Raw genomic sequence first — 17823 nt, forward strand, 5'->3', positions numbered from 1 at the left:
ATCTTAACAAAATAGTTTCACTGCCCTAAAAATCCTCTATGTCCTGCCTATTCATTCCTCTTTCCCCTACAAATCCTGCCAATCACTAGTCTTTTTACTATCTCCATAGTTTTCCTTTTTCAGTTCTTTGCCTTAGTAATATGCATTTAAGGATGCTCCGTGTCTTTTCATGTCTCCATAGCTCATTTCTTTTTAGGGCCAAATAACGTTCCATTGTCTAGATGTCCCACAGTTTATTCATCCATTCACCTGCTGAAGGATATCTTGTTTGCCTCTATAAATTGGAAAATATGAATAAAGCTGCTATAAACCTTGTGCAGGTTTTTGTGTGGACTCATTTTGGTATAAACCAAGGACTCTGATTACTAGACTATTTGATAAGAGTATATTTAATTTTGTAAGAAGCTGCCCAGTTGTCTTTCATAGTGGCTGTACTGTTTTGTGTCCCCACTGGCAATGAATGAGAGTTCCTTTTGCTCCACATTCTTGCCAACATTTAGTGTTGTCAGTGTCCTGGAGTTTGGCCATTCTAATAGGTGTGTAGTTGTATCTTCTTTTAAAAAAAATATTTATTTATTTATTTATTATTATTTTTTGGCTGCGCCAGGTCTTAGTTGCGGCATGCGGTCTCTTCCGTTGTGGCGCGCTAGTTCAGTAGTTGTGGCGCATGGGCTTAGTTTCCCTGCAGCATGTGGGATCTTAGTTCCCTGACCAGGGATTGACCCTGCGTCCCCTGCATTAGAAAGGTGGATTCTTTACCACCAGACCACCAGGGAAGTCCCCGTATCTTGTTTTAATTTGCATTTCCCTAATTACATATGATGTTGAACATCTTTTCATAAGCTTATTTACCATCTGTATATCTTCTTTGGTGAGTTGTCTGTTAAAGTCTTTGGCCCATTTTTTAGTCGAGTTGTTTGCTTTCTCATTGTTGAGTTTTAAGAGCTCCTTGTATATTTTGGATAACAGCCCTTTATCAGATGTATCTTTTCCAAATATTTCTCCAAGTTTGTGGCTTGTCTTGTCTTTGTCTTGACATCTTTTGCAGAGCAGACATTTTTAATTTTAATGAAGTTCAGCCTATCAATTATTTCTTTCACGGGTCATGCCTTTGGTGTTGTATCTAAGAGTCATCACCATCTCCAAGGTCATCTAGATTTTCTCCTATGTTATATTCTAGAATTTTATAGTTTTGTGTTCCTTATTTGTCTCTAATCCTTTTTGAGTGAATCTTTGTGAATGGTGTAGGTCTGTCTAGATTCATTTTTTTTGCATGTTGATGTTCAGCACCATTTGTAAAAAAGACTATCTCTTCTCCATTGTATTAACTTTGCTCCTTTGTCATAAATCAGTTAACTGTATATTCATGTGGGTCTATTTTGGGGTTCCCTGTTCTGTACCATTAATCTCTTTGTCTGTTCTTTCACCAGTACCACACTGTCTTGATTTTGATTACTATAGCTTTATAGTAGATCTTGAAGTCAAACTCACTGTATAAATGTTAAACTATTACAAAATTTAAGCATACACAAAGATAGGGCTCAGAGTCCAATCAATCCTCATGTACACATCACCTAGATACAACAGTCATCAGCTCATGGCTGCTCTCAACTTTAACTCAACCCCCTTCCCACTTCAATCCCAAATTTCATATGAAATTCAAGATATTATATAATTCCATCCATATCTATTCAGGATGTATTTCTAAAACACTGTCTTCACTTTAAAGAAACTGCAGGGGCTTCCCTGGTGGCGCAGTGGTTGAGAGTCTGCCTGCCGGTGCAGACGACACGGGCTCGGGCCCTGGTCTGGGAGGATCCCGCATGCCGCGGAGCGGCTGGGCCCGTGGGCCGCAGTTGCTGGGCCTGCGCGTCTGGAGCCTGTGCTCGGCGGCAGGGGAGGCCGCGATGGTGGGAGGCCCGCGCACCGCGATGAAGGGTGGCCCCCACTTGCCGCAGCTAGAGAAAGCCCTAGCACAGAAACGAAGACCCAACACAGCAATCAATCAATCAATCAATCAATAAAATTAAAATTAAAAAAAAAAAAAAAAGATCAGTGCCTTCCACATATACAAGAAGGCCCACAAAAAAAAAAAAAAAGAAAGAAACTGCAAAGCTGTCTCCATTTTCCAAATAAGAGGATTTAAAGCTTTTTTTTTTGGTTCAGCTTGAATGTATACTCTTTTAGAAAGATGGAGAAAATTGTTTATTCTAGTATATAATTTTATTTTCTACACATACTGATATTTTAAATAACAGAAAAATCTTCATTTATAAATATAACTTTTTTATACTCGAGAGTTTCATCACAAAGATTTTATGTATTTGTGTCCTTATTATTACCAGGGTTCCTTTTTGAGTCATTTAATACTTATCCATAGGGAACCATCTTTACTTCTGTATAGGTTGTTTGAGATGCTCATCACCTTGGAATATGGATAGGATGCTGACATGGAAATTACATTTTAAGCCTCCAATACTCATTCACATGATATTAGCATAATTATTATTCAGAATTCTCCTGTAAGGAAGACTTGACTTTTCTCTCACGTTTATTTTTTAGTCATTTATTTACGTAAGTATGGACTCATAGATATTTATTTTATCCTTTGGGTTATGAACTAATACTGTCATCATTCTACTGCTAAAATTTTTCAGCTTTGGTCTTAGGGAGTTGTTTTCGTTTGTTTGTTTTTTAAGTACCTGATCATCTAGATTTATTTTAACTGCCTTAGTTTTAGAACCAGCCATTTTCCAAGGTGCAAAAGAGCAGGTTTTACAGGTTCATTAATGTTTTTTACATCAGTCAGGTTGCTGTTAAATGGTTCTCTTTGTAATAATCATATGAGTAATTTATTGTAGTAAAGGTGACATTACTTAAATGACCATGAGGCTTAGAAAAATTGCCAACATAAGCCACAATATAAAATATTTTAATTAATACCCGTTAAAAACCCCCGGTATGGGCTTCCCTGGTGGCGCAGTGGTTGAGAATCTGCCTGCCAATGCAGGGGACACGGGTTCGAGCCCTGGTCTGGGAAGATCCCACATGCCGGGGAGCAGCTGGGCCCGTGAGCCACGGCTACTGAGCCTGCGCGTCTGGAGCCTGTGCTCCGCAACAAGAGAGGCCGCGATAGTGAGAGGCCCGCGCACCGCGATGAAGAGTGACCCCCGCTTGCCGCAACTAGAGAAAGCCCTCGCACAGAAATGAAGACCCAACACAGCTAAAATAAATAAATAAATAAATTTATAAAAAAAAAAAAAAAAAAAAAAAAAACCCCGGTATGATAATGCCTCATTTCTCTAGGCTCAATACAAACAATACGTGTAATAATTGATTTTTTTAAACCTTTTTGATGTAAACACTTCTAAAACAGTTTTCTGTTTTCCAGCCCCTTGACAGAGAATGAAAGACATAACTTAATATTTTTTTCTTTCTACATTACACCTTATATTATCTGAGTATCAGGAGATAGATGGTTAAAATTAAATACATAATATACTCTGCATAAGAACTTTATACTTAGAATAATACCTAAAGTCTTCATAACTGCTGTTTCAGCTATGTAGGGGAGACCTTTCTACTTAGTTCCAAATTCATAGATGTATTGTGTAAATTGAAACTGCATTGTATCAATTTCTAGATAAGAAATATATTAGAAGGTACAGAATACGTTAAAAAATTAAGCAGTTCCATTAAAAACAAAGTATTTCTAAAATATTGTATTCAGATACACATGGTGCTGTATTAAAATTGGTTCATCTTCCTTTTTTATGTATATGATGTACAATTAGTATACTAAGTTGAGCAAATGGAAATTTTTTTCTATAGATTTCAGCATCTTTGAAACCTATTTTATCTGTATTTATCCTTAAGCAGACTAAACATCCTTCTGATTATATCTTGTTTACCTTACTTGTTTATTTAATTAATTAATTTATTTATTCGGGGGTTGGCGGGGACTCTGCTGGGTCTTTGTTGCTCTGCACAGGCTTTCTCTAGTTGTGGTGAGCGGGGGCTACTCTTCGTTGCGGTGCGTGGGATTCTCATTGAGGTGGCTTCCCTTGTTGTGGAACATGGACTCTAGGCATGTGGGCTTCAGTAGTTGCAGCACATGGGCTCAGTAGTTGTGGCTCACGGGTTCTAGAGCACAGGCTCAGTAGTTGTGGTGCACGGGCTTAGTTACTCCGTGGCATGTGGGATCTTCCCGGGCCGGGGCTCGAACCCGTGTCCCCTGCATTGGCAGGCAGATTCTCAACCACTGCGCCACCAGGGAATTCCCTGTCTTTTTTTCTTACATGCATAATTTTAAAATTTTTATTCAAGTAGAAATAGATAATGTATATGTGTCAGAAGCAAATGGCCTCATGAATTTTTGTAAACTGAAGACCCCAATGTAACGAGTACTCAGATTAAAAAACAGTAATTATACTTCAGAAGCCCCTCCTTTGACACCTTCCACTTAATATCCTTCTTTCCCTCCCAAATGGAAACAATATCCTGACCTTTAATGACTCTGCCTTTTCTTCCCTATTTTCCTCCCTCTTTCCTTACTTACTTTCTGAAACATTGTTGAACTAGTTTGAAGCTTTGGATGATGGGTTTGGTTTGCTTGTGGAATATTACTAGGTAAGGGTATCAGCAATCTGAGTTCCTTTAATCACCTCAGTTATAGATTTGACATGATTGAAAGGTGGGCTTTAATTTTATCATCTTTACTCTCTAGGATATAGACTTTCAGGATTTTAAACCAAAGACTAGGGAAAGTTAGGAATCTTGTTTTTGGTGGATCCTGACCTCCAACTTTTGCTTCTGTAATTTTTGTGAATCTGCTAAAAGCTCTTTGGGCGTCTCGGCTTTTTGTTATGTAATAACAATCCTTTGGGGGGAAAAACAATTCCAAATGTCAGTCAGATTTCTTGGTTTACTACTTATTCTGGATCTTGCCTGCATAATTCATCACTGTTCTTTTAACTTTTCAGTGCCTTCAGACAGGTGTGTTTCATTTTTCTTCCCTAGCTCGCTGTAAGGGTTATTCCAATTTGCTTATTTCTAGAAGTAGAACTCTGTAATCCTGTATTACCTGTTTTTAAAAAGTAATCTTTCAAGTCTTATTTTTAATGACATTTTGTCATTGGAGTTTGTGACTTCTTTTAAGCATCTGTAACTGGCATTGATTAAAGTTGTTTCAGTGTAATGAGTTCCCCAAACAGTACATTTTGGTTCAGAATGAAGCAGTTGTACAAAAGCCTCATGATATTTTTGTAAATTCTCAAATATGAGGCAGTTTCTTTTCTGAGGGATAATTTTAGGGGGAAATTTTTCTTCATATTTGGCATCTAGGGATATTTGATTTACGGTGAGGTAATAGTTTCTAGAAAAAAATTTAATAATAAAAGCAATGGTAATAGCTACTATTTGAGTGTTTAATATGCACTAGGCACTAAGGGCTTATATAACCTTCACTAAACTAATCAATCTTTATGAACACTTTCATGATATAGATACTGCTTTTATTCCATTTTACAAATGAGTAAATTAAGACAAGGGGAGGTCAAGTAATTTAACATGGTCATAGAGGCAACCCCGATACTGAACTGGCACGACCTAGTATTACCCATTCTGGCTGTTTGCATCCAGCTTCCATTCTGTTTTGGCCAATGTCTGTTCCTGTGGGTTGAAAACCTGAGAAAACAGCTAGCAGTGACACAGATTCAGATATAAAGTTATTGGAGATTGGCTCCCATCCTGTGTGGAAGCCTCATCTTGTTTGTTTCATTAACCTCATGAAAACATCAGTCCTCAAATTTTTTTCCTTTTAGTTCAAACTAAAGGAATTATGCTGTTGGTGTATATATACAGTTAGTAATTAGCAGCCAGATCTAAAAAGCCGTGCCATGATGTTCTCATAGCAATAGAACCAAATTGATATTTCATAAAAAGTGTAAGAGAAGGTTTCTTTTGAGGGGAATATACTTTGAAATAATAATTGATATCAATAACTATTTTAGGTATTAAGCAACATGTTCTTCGTGTTTGTTATCCAAAAATGCTGTCGTTAAAACTTTGTACTGTTTCAAAGAATCCCTTTCATTTTAGTAAATTATACTAATTTATTTAATGTTAAATGTTAAGAAAGAATTAATTTACGGATCTTTAATAAAACATATCATGAAGCATTAATCTGTAGAAGTTTTACTTAATAGCTTTGTAAAATCTTTGTATGTGGGAAAGATACTAATAAAAAAAATACTCCTTTATAATCTTTTTACTGTAATTACTACCATAATCCTAAATACTTGTACAGTAAAATAAACAATACAAATATTTATTAAAATAATGTAATTGAACTTTAATAAAGAGTTAGTAGAGAAGGAGAACTGGAAAGTGCTGTGTTAATACAGCCATTTCATCATATTATCAGTTTTAGGTATATTTTGAACATTTGTTTGATTAACATTCAGTAAAGATTGTAGGTGAGTGCTTATGCTTAAAGAATGAGATTATTTGTGTATCATTTTATTGGTTTATTAATGCACTTAATAGAATCAGTTTAGTCTGAAGCTCCATAAAGGAGAAGACCCTCAAGTCTGGCCTTGATAGAAAAGTATGTCTCAGTTGTCGTCCTTTTTTTTTTTTTAAGCATGAAGAGACAAGTAATTTGTTTTAAATTGTGTATTCAGAGCAGATGATAAATGTTATAATTTATAGTTTACTTTTAAATATGGGTATTACTTTTAAAGTGCCTTTTGTTTTCAAAGCATAAATTTGGTGAGTTTCTTTTGTTTGGAGAATTTCTTAAGATTTTTTTTTTTTATTGTGGATTTAAAAACACTCAGATAATATTATGCTTACTTCTAAGAAAACTAAAGGTCATATTTTTTGATGAAAAGTGTTTTCAGTGATATTTAAGCAAAGATTGTGTCTTAACTGTAAGCACTTAACAAGGAAAACATAATTCATTAAGTGATATTAACCTATAACAATTTAAATAATTTCTTTTATTGTTATCTAACAATAAATATATGCAAATTGCTTTCAAGTGAGTTACTGATTTTTTTTCTCCTTAAGTTTATTTAATTAAATGTTCTCTTTTAAGATAACTGTAGATTCACATGCAGTTGTAAGAAATAATATGGAGAGATCTGGTGTAACCTTTATTCATTTTCCTCCAGTGGTGACATCTTGCAAAACTATAGTAAGGTATTACAGCCTTGATATTGACATTGATACAATCATGATTCAGAACATTTCTATCACAAATATCCTTCATGTTACCATTTTATAGTTAAACCCATTTTCTTCCCTGTGCTTAACCCTGCTCCCGCTTAACCCCTGGCAACCACTAATTTCTTCTCCATCTCTATAATTTTGTCATTTCAAGAATGCTATATAAGTGGAATCATACAGTATGTAACCTTTTAGGATTAATTTTGCTCACTCAAGTTCAGTGTACTTCTCTGGAGATTAATCAGCATTGTGTGTATCAGTCATTTGTTTCTTTTTATTTCTGAGTGGTATTCCATGGCATAGATGTTTAACCATTTGCTTAACCAGTTGTTTAACCATTCATCCATTGAAGGACATCTGTGTTGTTTCCATTTTGGCTAATAGGAATAACGCTGCTATGAATATTTTGTGTAGAGATCTTTGTGAGAATTTCCATTTCCCCATGATAAATGCCCAAGAGTGCAATTTTTGGGTTGTATGGTGAATACAGGTTTAGTTCTGTAAGAGACTGACAACCTGCCGGAATGACTGTAACCTTTTACGTTCACCACCAGCATATGAGTGATCCTTTTCCTGGACTTCCTTACTATCATTTGGTGGTATCACTATCTTTAAGTTTAATTTTAGATGAGAGCCATTCTGATATATATGCCATAACAAAACCACCTTGCTGTGGTTTTAATTTGCATTTCCCTGTTAGCTAATGAAGTTGATTATCTTTTCATGTGCTTTGTTTGCCATGCGTATATCTCCTTTAGTAATTGTTTACTGATGTCTGTATTTGTTTGCTAGAGCTGCCATAACAAAATACCACAGACTGGTTAAATAAACAGAAATTTATTTCTCATAGTTTTTCACAGTTCCTCCAGGAGGCTAGAAGTCCAAGGTCAAGGTGTTAGCAGGTTTGGTTTCTCCCAAGGCCCCTCTCCTTGGCTTGCAGATGGCTGCCTTCTTGCTGTGTTCTCATATGCCTTTCTCTCTTCTTATAAGGATGCCAGTTGTATTGGATTGGGGTACCACTGATATAATCTAATTTAACCTTGAAGGTCCCAACTTTAGCATATGGTCGCATGGAGGCTTCAACATGTGAATTTTAGGGGATACACAGTTCAGTCCGTAAGAATATCTTTTGCCCTTTTTTAAACTGAATTTTTTTTTTAATGTTGACTTTTGGGAGTGGTCTTTATATTCTAGATACTAGCCCCTTGTTTCATATGTAGTTGCATATATTTTCTGCCAATGTGTAATTTGTTTTTTTCTTCCGCTTAAGAGGTTTTTTTTTTTAATGGAACAGGAGTTTTTAATTTTGATGAAATCTAATTTATCAGTGTTCTCTTTTATGGGCTGTGCTTTTGTTGTCAACCCTAAGAACTCTGTACCTAGCTATATAAATGTTTTTTTTAAAAAAATGTTATGCCATGTTGAAGGAAAAATGATTAGAGATCACAAATTATAGATTTTTTTTTGCTGGGAGAAATTGTTAATTATAAAAAGAAGGTTGACTTTGAAGAATAGGGGCAGATCAGTCATGAACAAAATAAACACTTGGGAGATAAGCCTTCATGCGGTTTTCTCATTTTTTTCTGCTCTTCTGTGTAATGGCATTGATAGGTTTTGTTCTGGACTATCTTTTAAGGATGTTTGTTTAGCAGGCAGCCTTGGAAAAGAGAGATACTCCCAGACAAGATTATCTTGACTGGTACTATCATCATCTGCTTTGTCATCCAAGCTGGGAATGGGGACATCCTTGTTAAGTGCCCTGATGTTGTTCTTTATGTTCAGTCACTGCATCCTGTTGATTTCAGCTTCTAAGTAGTTCTTAAACCTATCCTGCATTTTCATCCTTGTCACTGACATTCCCTGATCCATTACCTCATCCTCTCAAGTGTCCTTTCTGTAATGCTGCTTTCCAGATCTTTTTCTTCATCTTTAGTTTTCAGAAGTTTGGCTTATATGTCTTGTTTTGTATTTCTTTGGGTTTATCCTGTTTAGGCTTTACTCAGTTTATTCCATCTGTAGTTTTAGGTCTTTTGCCAAATTTAGGAATTTTTCAGCTGTTATTTCTTGGAGTATTCTTTAAGCCCCACCCATCATCTGAATCTTTCCAGGGTTCAGATGATAGGATATTTTAGCTGTTTTGTTATAGTTCCACAGGTCCCTGAAGTTCTTTTTTTTTTTCCCCTTAATTTTGTCCTCCGTGTATTTTTTTTTTTTAATTTTTATTGGGCTATAGGGGATGGGTTGGGAAATATCTCTGCAAGTTATGCCCTACTAGGGAAATGTCCATTCTAATTTTCTTGGGACAGCTTTCGGAACTTTTTCTTTTTCTTGGAGCTGCTGCTCCTGCTGGCAGCAGCCTCTTCAGGTCCACTGCTGAGTGGCTCCTCCTTGGAAGAGAATTTCCTCTATTTCTTGGGGACCCTCTTGTTTCCTGACTCTTCAGGGTCACTAACTGGTTCCCTCTCTGGGGAAAGATTTCTTCCTCTTGGTAAGACTTCCACTGCCAGCTGTCTCTTCAAGATCGCTACTAACCAGCTCCTCCATGGAAAATGATTTCTTTTTTTTGGGTTTGGAGAGGAGACAGATGGGTCTTCCATTCCATTCTCCATTTTGCTCTTTTGTTCAGATTGGGTAATTTCAGTTGTTCTGTGTTCTAATTCACTGATGGTTTCCTGGTCCTCTCAGTACTGCTTTTGATCCCATTTATTGTTTAATTTTGGTTCCTGTATTTTTCAGTTGTAACCTTTCTTGTTGGTCTTTCTTTATATCTTCTATTTCTTTGTTTAGATTTTATAATTCTTTTCTAAGACCTTCTGTTTTTCATTTGTTTCAAGGATGTTCCTAGTTGCTCATTGAAACATTTTTATGATGGTTGCTTTAAAATCTTTATCAGATAACTCTAATATCCCTGTCATCTTAGTGTTCGCATCTACTGTTTATCTTTTTTCATCCAGTTTGGGATCTACCTGGCTCTTGGAATGGTGAGTGATTTTTTTTTTTTTTTCCAAACCTGGACGTTTTGGATATTACGAGATTATGGATCTTATTCAAGCCTTCAGTTTTAGCTCGGTTTGTTTGACACCATTCCAGCAGAGAAGGGTGGGGTGCATGCCACCTCATTACTGCCAGGTCATGGTAGAAGTCCTGGTTCCCCACTCAGCCTCCATTGATATGTCAGGTAGATTGTGCTCATTATTACTGTGGGTGAATGTGGGATCTGGCTCCCCACTATTATTCCCCTGATAGCTTTCTGGCTGGGAGGTATAGAAGTGCCTCATTACTGTTCCACATGTGTCTTCCACTGACAGCACAGAGTGGTGTGTCCTTGTTACCACTGGCTGGTGATGTTTCAAGTCCTGAGGGGAGTGTCCACTAAGCATCCTCTTGTACTAGCCCAGCGGGGAGGGATAAAGTTACCTCGACTGATAGGTAGGCTTGGATGTCCAAGCTCCCTACTTGGTCTCCCCACCATGGAGGTGCCTCATTACCTGGTGGGGATTAAAGTCTCAGTTCCATCTTGGCCTTTTCTGATACCACCCCAGTGGGAAAGTCGGGGCTCTTATTACATCCTGGGGGGAGGGGTGGAAATCTAGGCTCACCATGTCAGCTTTTGCTGGTGGGGTTAAGGGTAAGGTCATGGTTTTTTTCTCTAGTGTTGGCTGCACTAGAGCAGTTATTTTCTTAAAAAGTTTTCTGTCTTGCTAGACTTTCCCTTTCCCTTTCTTGGTCCTTTGGCTACAGAGAACAGGCTTTTGGAAGGTTTGTTTCATCTATACTTGTTGGTTTTCTGTGTTACCCACTTCTCTTCCACCTAGTCTTTGATATATGAGGTAAAAATGAAAATCCAAGGAACTCACTGTTGTGTCAGTCTTTGGATCCTTAGATCCCTATCCAGTCTTTCTTCTTCTCTGTCTTTTCTTTTTTATATTTGTTTTATATATAATGTCTTGGGTTTCTAGTTGTACTTAGCGAGAGGAATAGGAAAAAGTGTATCTATTCCATCTTCCCAGAAGTGGAAAGTATGTTTCAAGTACTTGGTAACAGAAATTACCTCTAAACGGTAGTTGCATTGGATCCACTTAAATATTATTGTCTTTGTGTGCTTTTTTCGTTTGTTTGTTTATTTATTTTTAGGACTAAATACCTATAGGCTGATTTTATTGACAGAGATAATAAAGAATTCAAATGAAAAGTACAAAACAAAAACATAGAATCAACTCTCAGGGTACCACATAAATCTCAAACTGAGTCTTGACAACACAGGGATCTACTTAATTACCAATTTTTAACCTGTCAAACTTTATTAATGATTTCTTTTATTTGTGTTGCAGTTCAAACAATTTTCTTCTTTCTTCTGACCCTTTGATTCAGTTACAGAGTGACTGATAATTTATGGAAACAGTTTTCAGGTTTTGGGTAGTCTCATATTCTAGGCTTTGTTAGAATTTAATGGTTAGGTTTTCCCTTTGGGCAGCTTGTGGGTATTTCTATGGTAATTTAATATTTTCAGAAGTTTACTATATAATATAAAAGTATAATCTATTGCACTAAAAGACAGTTACTGTGTCATAAAATATGAGAAAAAGCAAGGCCTTTCTTCCATATAGGTAACATACTAATTTCAAATTGCCTCAACAGTAGTATTCTATAGTAAAATATTATCATTATTGTAAATGTTTTTTAAAAAGTTTTCTTTCTTTTCTTTTTAATATTTGGGCTGTCCCAGGTCTGAATTAATCTTGGGATTGGATTTCTTTCCTGTAGGGTGATGGTCTAGAGGACAATGAAAAGGATTTCTATGATTCTGATGAGGAACAGAAGGAAAAGACTGACAAAAGGAAGAAGCCATATACTATGGATCCAGACCATAGACTTTTAATTCGGAATACAAAGCCTTTGCTTCAGAGCAGGAATGCAGCGGTATGTAAAAACCATTATAAGAAATAATTCACAGATTTTTTAAAACAGTGGTTAAAAGTGTGTAAGTTCAGTAAATAAGTCTTTATTTTTGAGTGTGCTAATGGAGCATTTGTTGGTTTATTTGTTCATATACTAAAAAGCAGGTTTTAATAGGATTACTTGGTTTGGTAGCTGTATGCCTACTGGACTTCATTTCCTTTTTGTGGTTTTGTTAATTGGATTCCTAAGATATAAGTTCAAGATGTTTACCAGTTGATTGGAGGACTGTGTATATTTCTCTACTACTGGATTGTTGTTGTGAGTACTTAATCTGGTATCAGTACATAATATTTGTATTTACCTGATAAGAGTTTTGAAGAGACTAACATGTAGTAAAAGCACCTAGCATAATGCCTCATATAAAAATTTTAGCTGGTAGGAATAATTAAAAATCATCCTTACTTGGATCCTAAGTTTGTTGTTGTTGTTGTTGTTTACATCTTTTTATTTTAAATAACCCTTTATATTTTAGAAGAATACATGTACACAGTAGAAAATTAGAAAATACAGACTAGCAAAATTAAATAAAATTAAACCATTACATTCCCATCACACAGAAATCAGTTATAATATCTTAATGCAGTTTTTTCCAGATTTTTTTCTGCATAAATGTACCTATTTCACATGTGTGTATGTCTATACATATATATTTTTTAAACCAAGATAAAAATCATAGTACACATAGTATTTTTTAACCTGTTTTTTTTTCTAGTCAGTTCTCTATTTCTATTTCAGTACAGTTTCATCTCATTTAATACCAATTTGTCTTAAATTCTTTTATAACTCGTTCATCTAAACCAGTTGTGCTGCATTGGGTCTGGTTGTTACTTCTTTTAAACCTCTCAAGTCTTGCAGAATGTTCCTCTGGATTTGTCTGGTTACTTCCTTTTCTATATCCTGTGTTTCCTGTTAACTGGAAGTTTTGTGTAAGGCTTGATGAATTCAAGTTCAACATTTTCTTAAACTTCTTTCAATTAAAAAAATTCTTAATGAATCGTTCTGTTCAAGTAGTAAAAACTTTGAAAATGAGAGTTTCCTTTGTTTTCTGATGCTTGAGAATTTGGTCCCTAGAGCTTTGTATATGTATCTTAGGAAGTTTTTATCTAATACCTAGTATTTAGTTTCTAAATCATGATTAAGTACTATGTACAATAATAACACATATGTTATTTTATTAATGTTGTAAAATATGCTTATATTTTAGTATGATCTCGCTTGACCTGATGGTACTTAAGTACTGTAACTTGCCACCTAAAACTACTTTATAATTGACTCACTATTAATTTAACTTTGTCTTGGAAATTGATTTTATAGTTCAAATACTCACTGATCAAAAATGTTCTTGAATAGTGAAACAAATAGAGGTGGTTTGTACTTTTTGTACCAGTATGTTTTGGTTCCCCGCTTGTTTGATTGTGTACCAAATGGAGGTAGTTTATTTTTTGTTCCAATACCTTTTAGTATCCTGCTTATTTGATGCTGCTAACTATATATAAAGGTTGGCTTTTGAAGAATTGTGAATAGAGGTTCTTTGGTTTAGCCTTATTCTCAACTTGCAAGAGAGACTTTGAGAATTTGTTCAGGAAACTTAGTCTGTCAGTGCTGTGTAGATTGAATTGGCGATAAGAGATGCTGGAAGCACCGTTGGGAGGCTGTTTGGACAGTCTAGGTAAGGTGACAGAGGAGGAGTGGTTAGAAATAGAAAAGTTCTTATAGGATGTACTTTCTTATGAACATACATAATGTAACTGCTGAAGGCCTATGAGGTATATTTTTAGTTGTTTTGGAGTTTGCAGTTATGGGAGCTTCCCTCATGGCTTTTACAAATTAGACTATAAATGTCAAATTTTGGGTATTGAAGAGATTTAAAAACTGTTAGATTTGTAAATATTGGGGAAAAGAAGATCCTTTAGCCCTTTTGGGTTTGGGAGTGCCCTAATTAATGTATCAGAACAGATGACGTACTAAGTGGAATCTAGAATCTTAAAAACATTGACACATATAGAAAGTACAGTTTATTAAGCTTCAGCTTTCTCTTCTATCATATGCTAATACTTATTAGCCATCTGTATGCTTTAATATTTTTAAAAAATGACTGTCACCTATTTGTAGATTAAGTCAATCATTAATTGAGTTTTTCTTAATAAGATTTTAAATTCAGAAGAGTTTGTTGTATAATTAAAGTGTATTTGTAGATCACAAGTTAAGAAATAAGATATCCTTAAACTCCTCAAATCCCCAAGTAATGTCTGAAAGCTATAAATCAGTCATCTAAAAAAATGTACACAAAAATGCCATACAGCAGTAACTTGAGGATCCTGTAACTCTATTTTTTAAAAATGTTTCTTAGTTTTAGAAGAAACTCTTTTTGTTTTGAGCACCCTCAGGTACTGTATACTCTTTAGGCATATGTAAAACTCCTGCCATATACTTATTAGAACTTTATAGTTCAAGCAGAAGTAAAGTAGTATTAATATATCTTCCTTACCAAAGGTAAGATGATTAATTTCTGTAGCTCTCTATCTGCAGTTGCCACACGCTGAACTGGATACTTTCAGCAAGTGGGAAGTCTGCACTTTTGATCTCTGGATCTAAGTGTAGAGGCATGTAGGGGAAACATAGTACTCTTATATTTTATGACAGAGAAATTCTGATTACCCCTATAATAGCTTTGAACCAAAGACTATTTTTAAGGTTCTGCATTTTGAAAAGCAAGATCATTTCAAATGCTGCTGTTTCAGAGGAATTGTTTTAATAGAGTCCCCTTAATTAAAACTTAAATATACTGACTTTTTTTTGGTTTTTAAAATGTTAACCTACTTACTGCTGTTATCTTTAAGTGTCTGGTTTCATTCCCTGTCTCAGAGCAACAGCTGCACTAGGAAGAGTATGGGATTTGGAGTGTGTGTTGAGCTTTGCCATGCATTGGCTGTCAGACTTCGGGTAGTTCGTTTAACATTCATTTTCTTTTCTGAGGATTTATTGGCTTCCTAGGGTTGCCGTAACAAATTACCAAAAACTGAGTGGATTAAAACAATAGAAATGTATTCTCTCACATTTCAGGAGGCCAGAAGTCTAAAAATCAAGTTGTCAACAGGATTGGTTCCTCCTGGAGGCTCTAGGGAGAAATTAGCTTCTGGTGGTTGCCAGCAATCTTTGGCATTACTTGACTTACATGCCTTAGTGCAGTCTCTGCCTCCATCTTCATACTGCCTCTTCTCTGTGTGTCCTTTTCTGTCTCTGTTAAGGACACTCACATTGGATTTAGGGCCCCCCAATCAAGTATGATCTCACCTTGGTCATTGCCTTAATAACATCTGCAAAGACTTTATTTTCAAATAAAGTCACATTCTGAGGGTAGACACTCTTAGGGGAACACTATTCAACCTGCTACATAGGGTAACAACATATTCATCTTATTTCACAGCAATTTTGTAGGAGTTAAAGGAAATAATATGTAAGAATATACTTTGAAACTGTAGTATGAAACTGTTACAGTTCTTATTGTTCTCTGCTTTGCTTTTTAGGTGGTTATGGCAGTTGCTCAGCTGTATTGGCACATAGCACCAAAATCGGAAGCTGGCATTATTTCTAAATCACTAGTGCGTTTACTTCGTAGCAATAGGTAGGACATGATTTTTTATGTGTTTTCTTTTGTATTACTTTAAAAGTAATGTTTGAACAAATAAAATGTGTCTCTTAGGCATTTAACATGCAGCTCTGACTGTATTTTATCAATGAGATTTCATACTTAAGGGGATTATTATAAAAGCCTTTAGATTACTGATCTCAAAGTTAATGCTAAATATTGAAGGTTTTTTAACCTCAAGCCCAAAGAAGTTGAAAATATTTTTTTGGCATATAGTATATGCTATTACCAGTAGCCTAGTATTAGTGTTTGATATTTCTAGGGGTGGCAATAATAATGTTTGGGAGTTCTATTAAGTCTGGAATCACTGAAAAACTATATTAAATGTATTATCAGATTGACTTAGTGTAATTATACATGACTTTATATAAAGCAATACATATGCTGAATTATGTAGTTTATGACAGAATTACTGCTTCCTGTAAAGTTACAATATTTAATTACTATAGTTTGTTCTATTTAAGAAAAGAGCTATGTTCTTAATAGCTACTTATTTTAAAGAAATGCATACTCTTTTCTTTTCCTGGAGATAGGTAGGTAGGTAGTAGGTAGGTAGGTAGATAGATAGATAGATAGCAGAATACTTTTCTCTTTAATTTTACCTCTCTATAATTCTGCAGTTCAGGTCAACAATTCAGAAAACTTTGAGTTCCTGTGGCATATACTTTCAGTGTTTAAAAAGATTTTGCCATTTGTTTTGTTTTCTGTATTTAAGAATACTATTGTTTCAAGCTATTTAGCTTACCCTGGATATTTTGCAGTAATTAGTTATTTTAAATTAAAAAACTTTTTTCCATTGGGTACTTATGCTATTGGAGTTGGAAGGAGAAAGGTAAATATTTATTTTCATCCATACTCAAACTTAGTGCCACAACTTTAGCCCTAGTTTGGCTTTTGCCATTCTTTAGTAAGATACTATTTCCTTTGTCTTTATACGTAGTCAGTCGTTCTTTCCCTTTTAACAGCTCAATAATTTTTGTTTTCCATAGCTGGTTCAAAGAAGGATCTGGAATGCGTCTTTCACATGAAGCATTATACCAGATTCATTTCCATGTTCATTTCTTAGATAATTGGACATAAAATAACATGGCTTTTTAAAAAATCTATCTTTCACTCTGGGCAGAATTGAGGCACATGGTGAGCCTTCCAGTCAAGAGTTTGTATTAACACTGTGGTCATGTTTGTTCCATTAGCCCTAAGAATACTTTCTTTGCACGTGTTCAGAGCAGCTACAGTATTGACTCTACATCTTAGGAATACAGTATTATAAAATTTGTTTTAACTCTTCCTCATGATGAATCAAATCTAATTTAATAGTTTATAGGGAAAATGTATTTTTAAAAGAAGGCATAAATATCTAAGATTTACTAAAAACTTTTCAATATTATATTTAAGAGTTCCACTCAATATGAGTCTTATTGCTGATTCTTTTTCTTTAATGTACTGTTTACTTAAAGATATTTCATTGGAGAATATACCCAGTGAAAATTCTCCTTTAATTTCTAGGGAGGTGCAGTATATTGTCCTACAGAATATAGCAACTATGTCAATTCAAAGAAAGGTACGTACATTGTGAACACAAAATTCAAGAGAGAAATGAATACACTAGTACCATAAATGTATTTATATATTTATTTTTGTAATCTAGGGTATGTTTGAACCTTATCTGAAGAGTTTTTATGTTAGGTCAACCGATCCAACTATGATCAAGATACTGAAGGTATGCATGCTCTTATTTTTCAGATACTCTAATGCATGTTTACTTTGATGCTATTGCTGTAACTTTTGGTTTAGCATCTGCAAAATGGAGACCTGTTTTTTTTTTTTAAATAGATACATTGAGGGATTTTCTTTATGCTTTTTAAACTACATTATTATATACTAATTACTGTGCTACATTCTAATAATACAAAGTTAAGACATGCTACCTATACCTTGAATAACTCACAGTGTGTGAAGTATGTGAAGGAGACAGACATGGAAAT

The 17823-nt window shown here is 35.0% G+C and overlaps 1 protein-coding gene across 1 annotated transcript in view; it reads left to right on the forward strand.

Moving 5' to 3' along the window:
• The window catches only part of AP3B1 (adaptor related protein complex 3 subunit beta 1), a 271201-nt gene that overhangs the window by 105918 nt on the left and 147460 nt on the right, over positions 1-17823 (forward strand). Inside the window, exons 8-11 of the mRNA XM_082457114.1 lie at positions 11995-12150; positions 15717-15814; positions 17345-17399; positions 17487-17558. Of these exons, the coding sequence (XP_082313240.1) occupies positions 11995-12150; positions 15717-15814; positions 17345-17399; positions 17487-17558 (381 nt within the window). The remainder of the gene's footprint in view (positions 1-11994; positions 12151-15716; positions 15815-17344; positions 17400-17486; positions 17559-17823) is intronic.

The sequence above is a fragment of the Balaenoptera physalus genome (genome assembly GCF_965194825.1).
Source record: "Balaenoptera physalus genome assembly, chromosome: 3".
NCBI classification, from domain to species: Eukaryota; Metazoa; Chordata; class Mammalia; order Artiodactyla; family Balaenopteridae; genus Balaenoptera; species Balaenoptera physalus.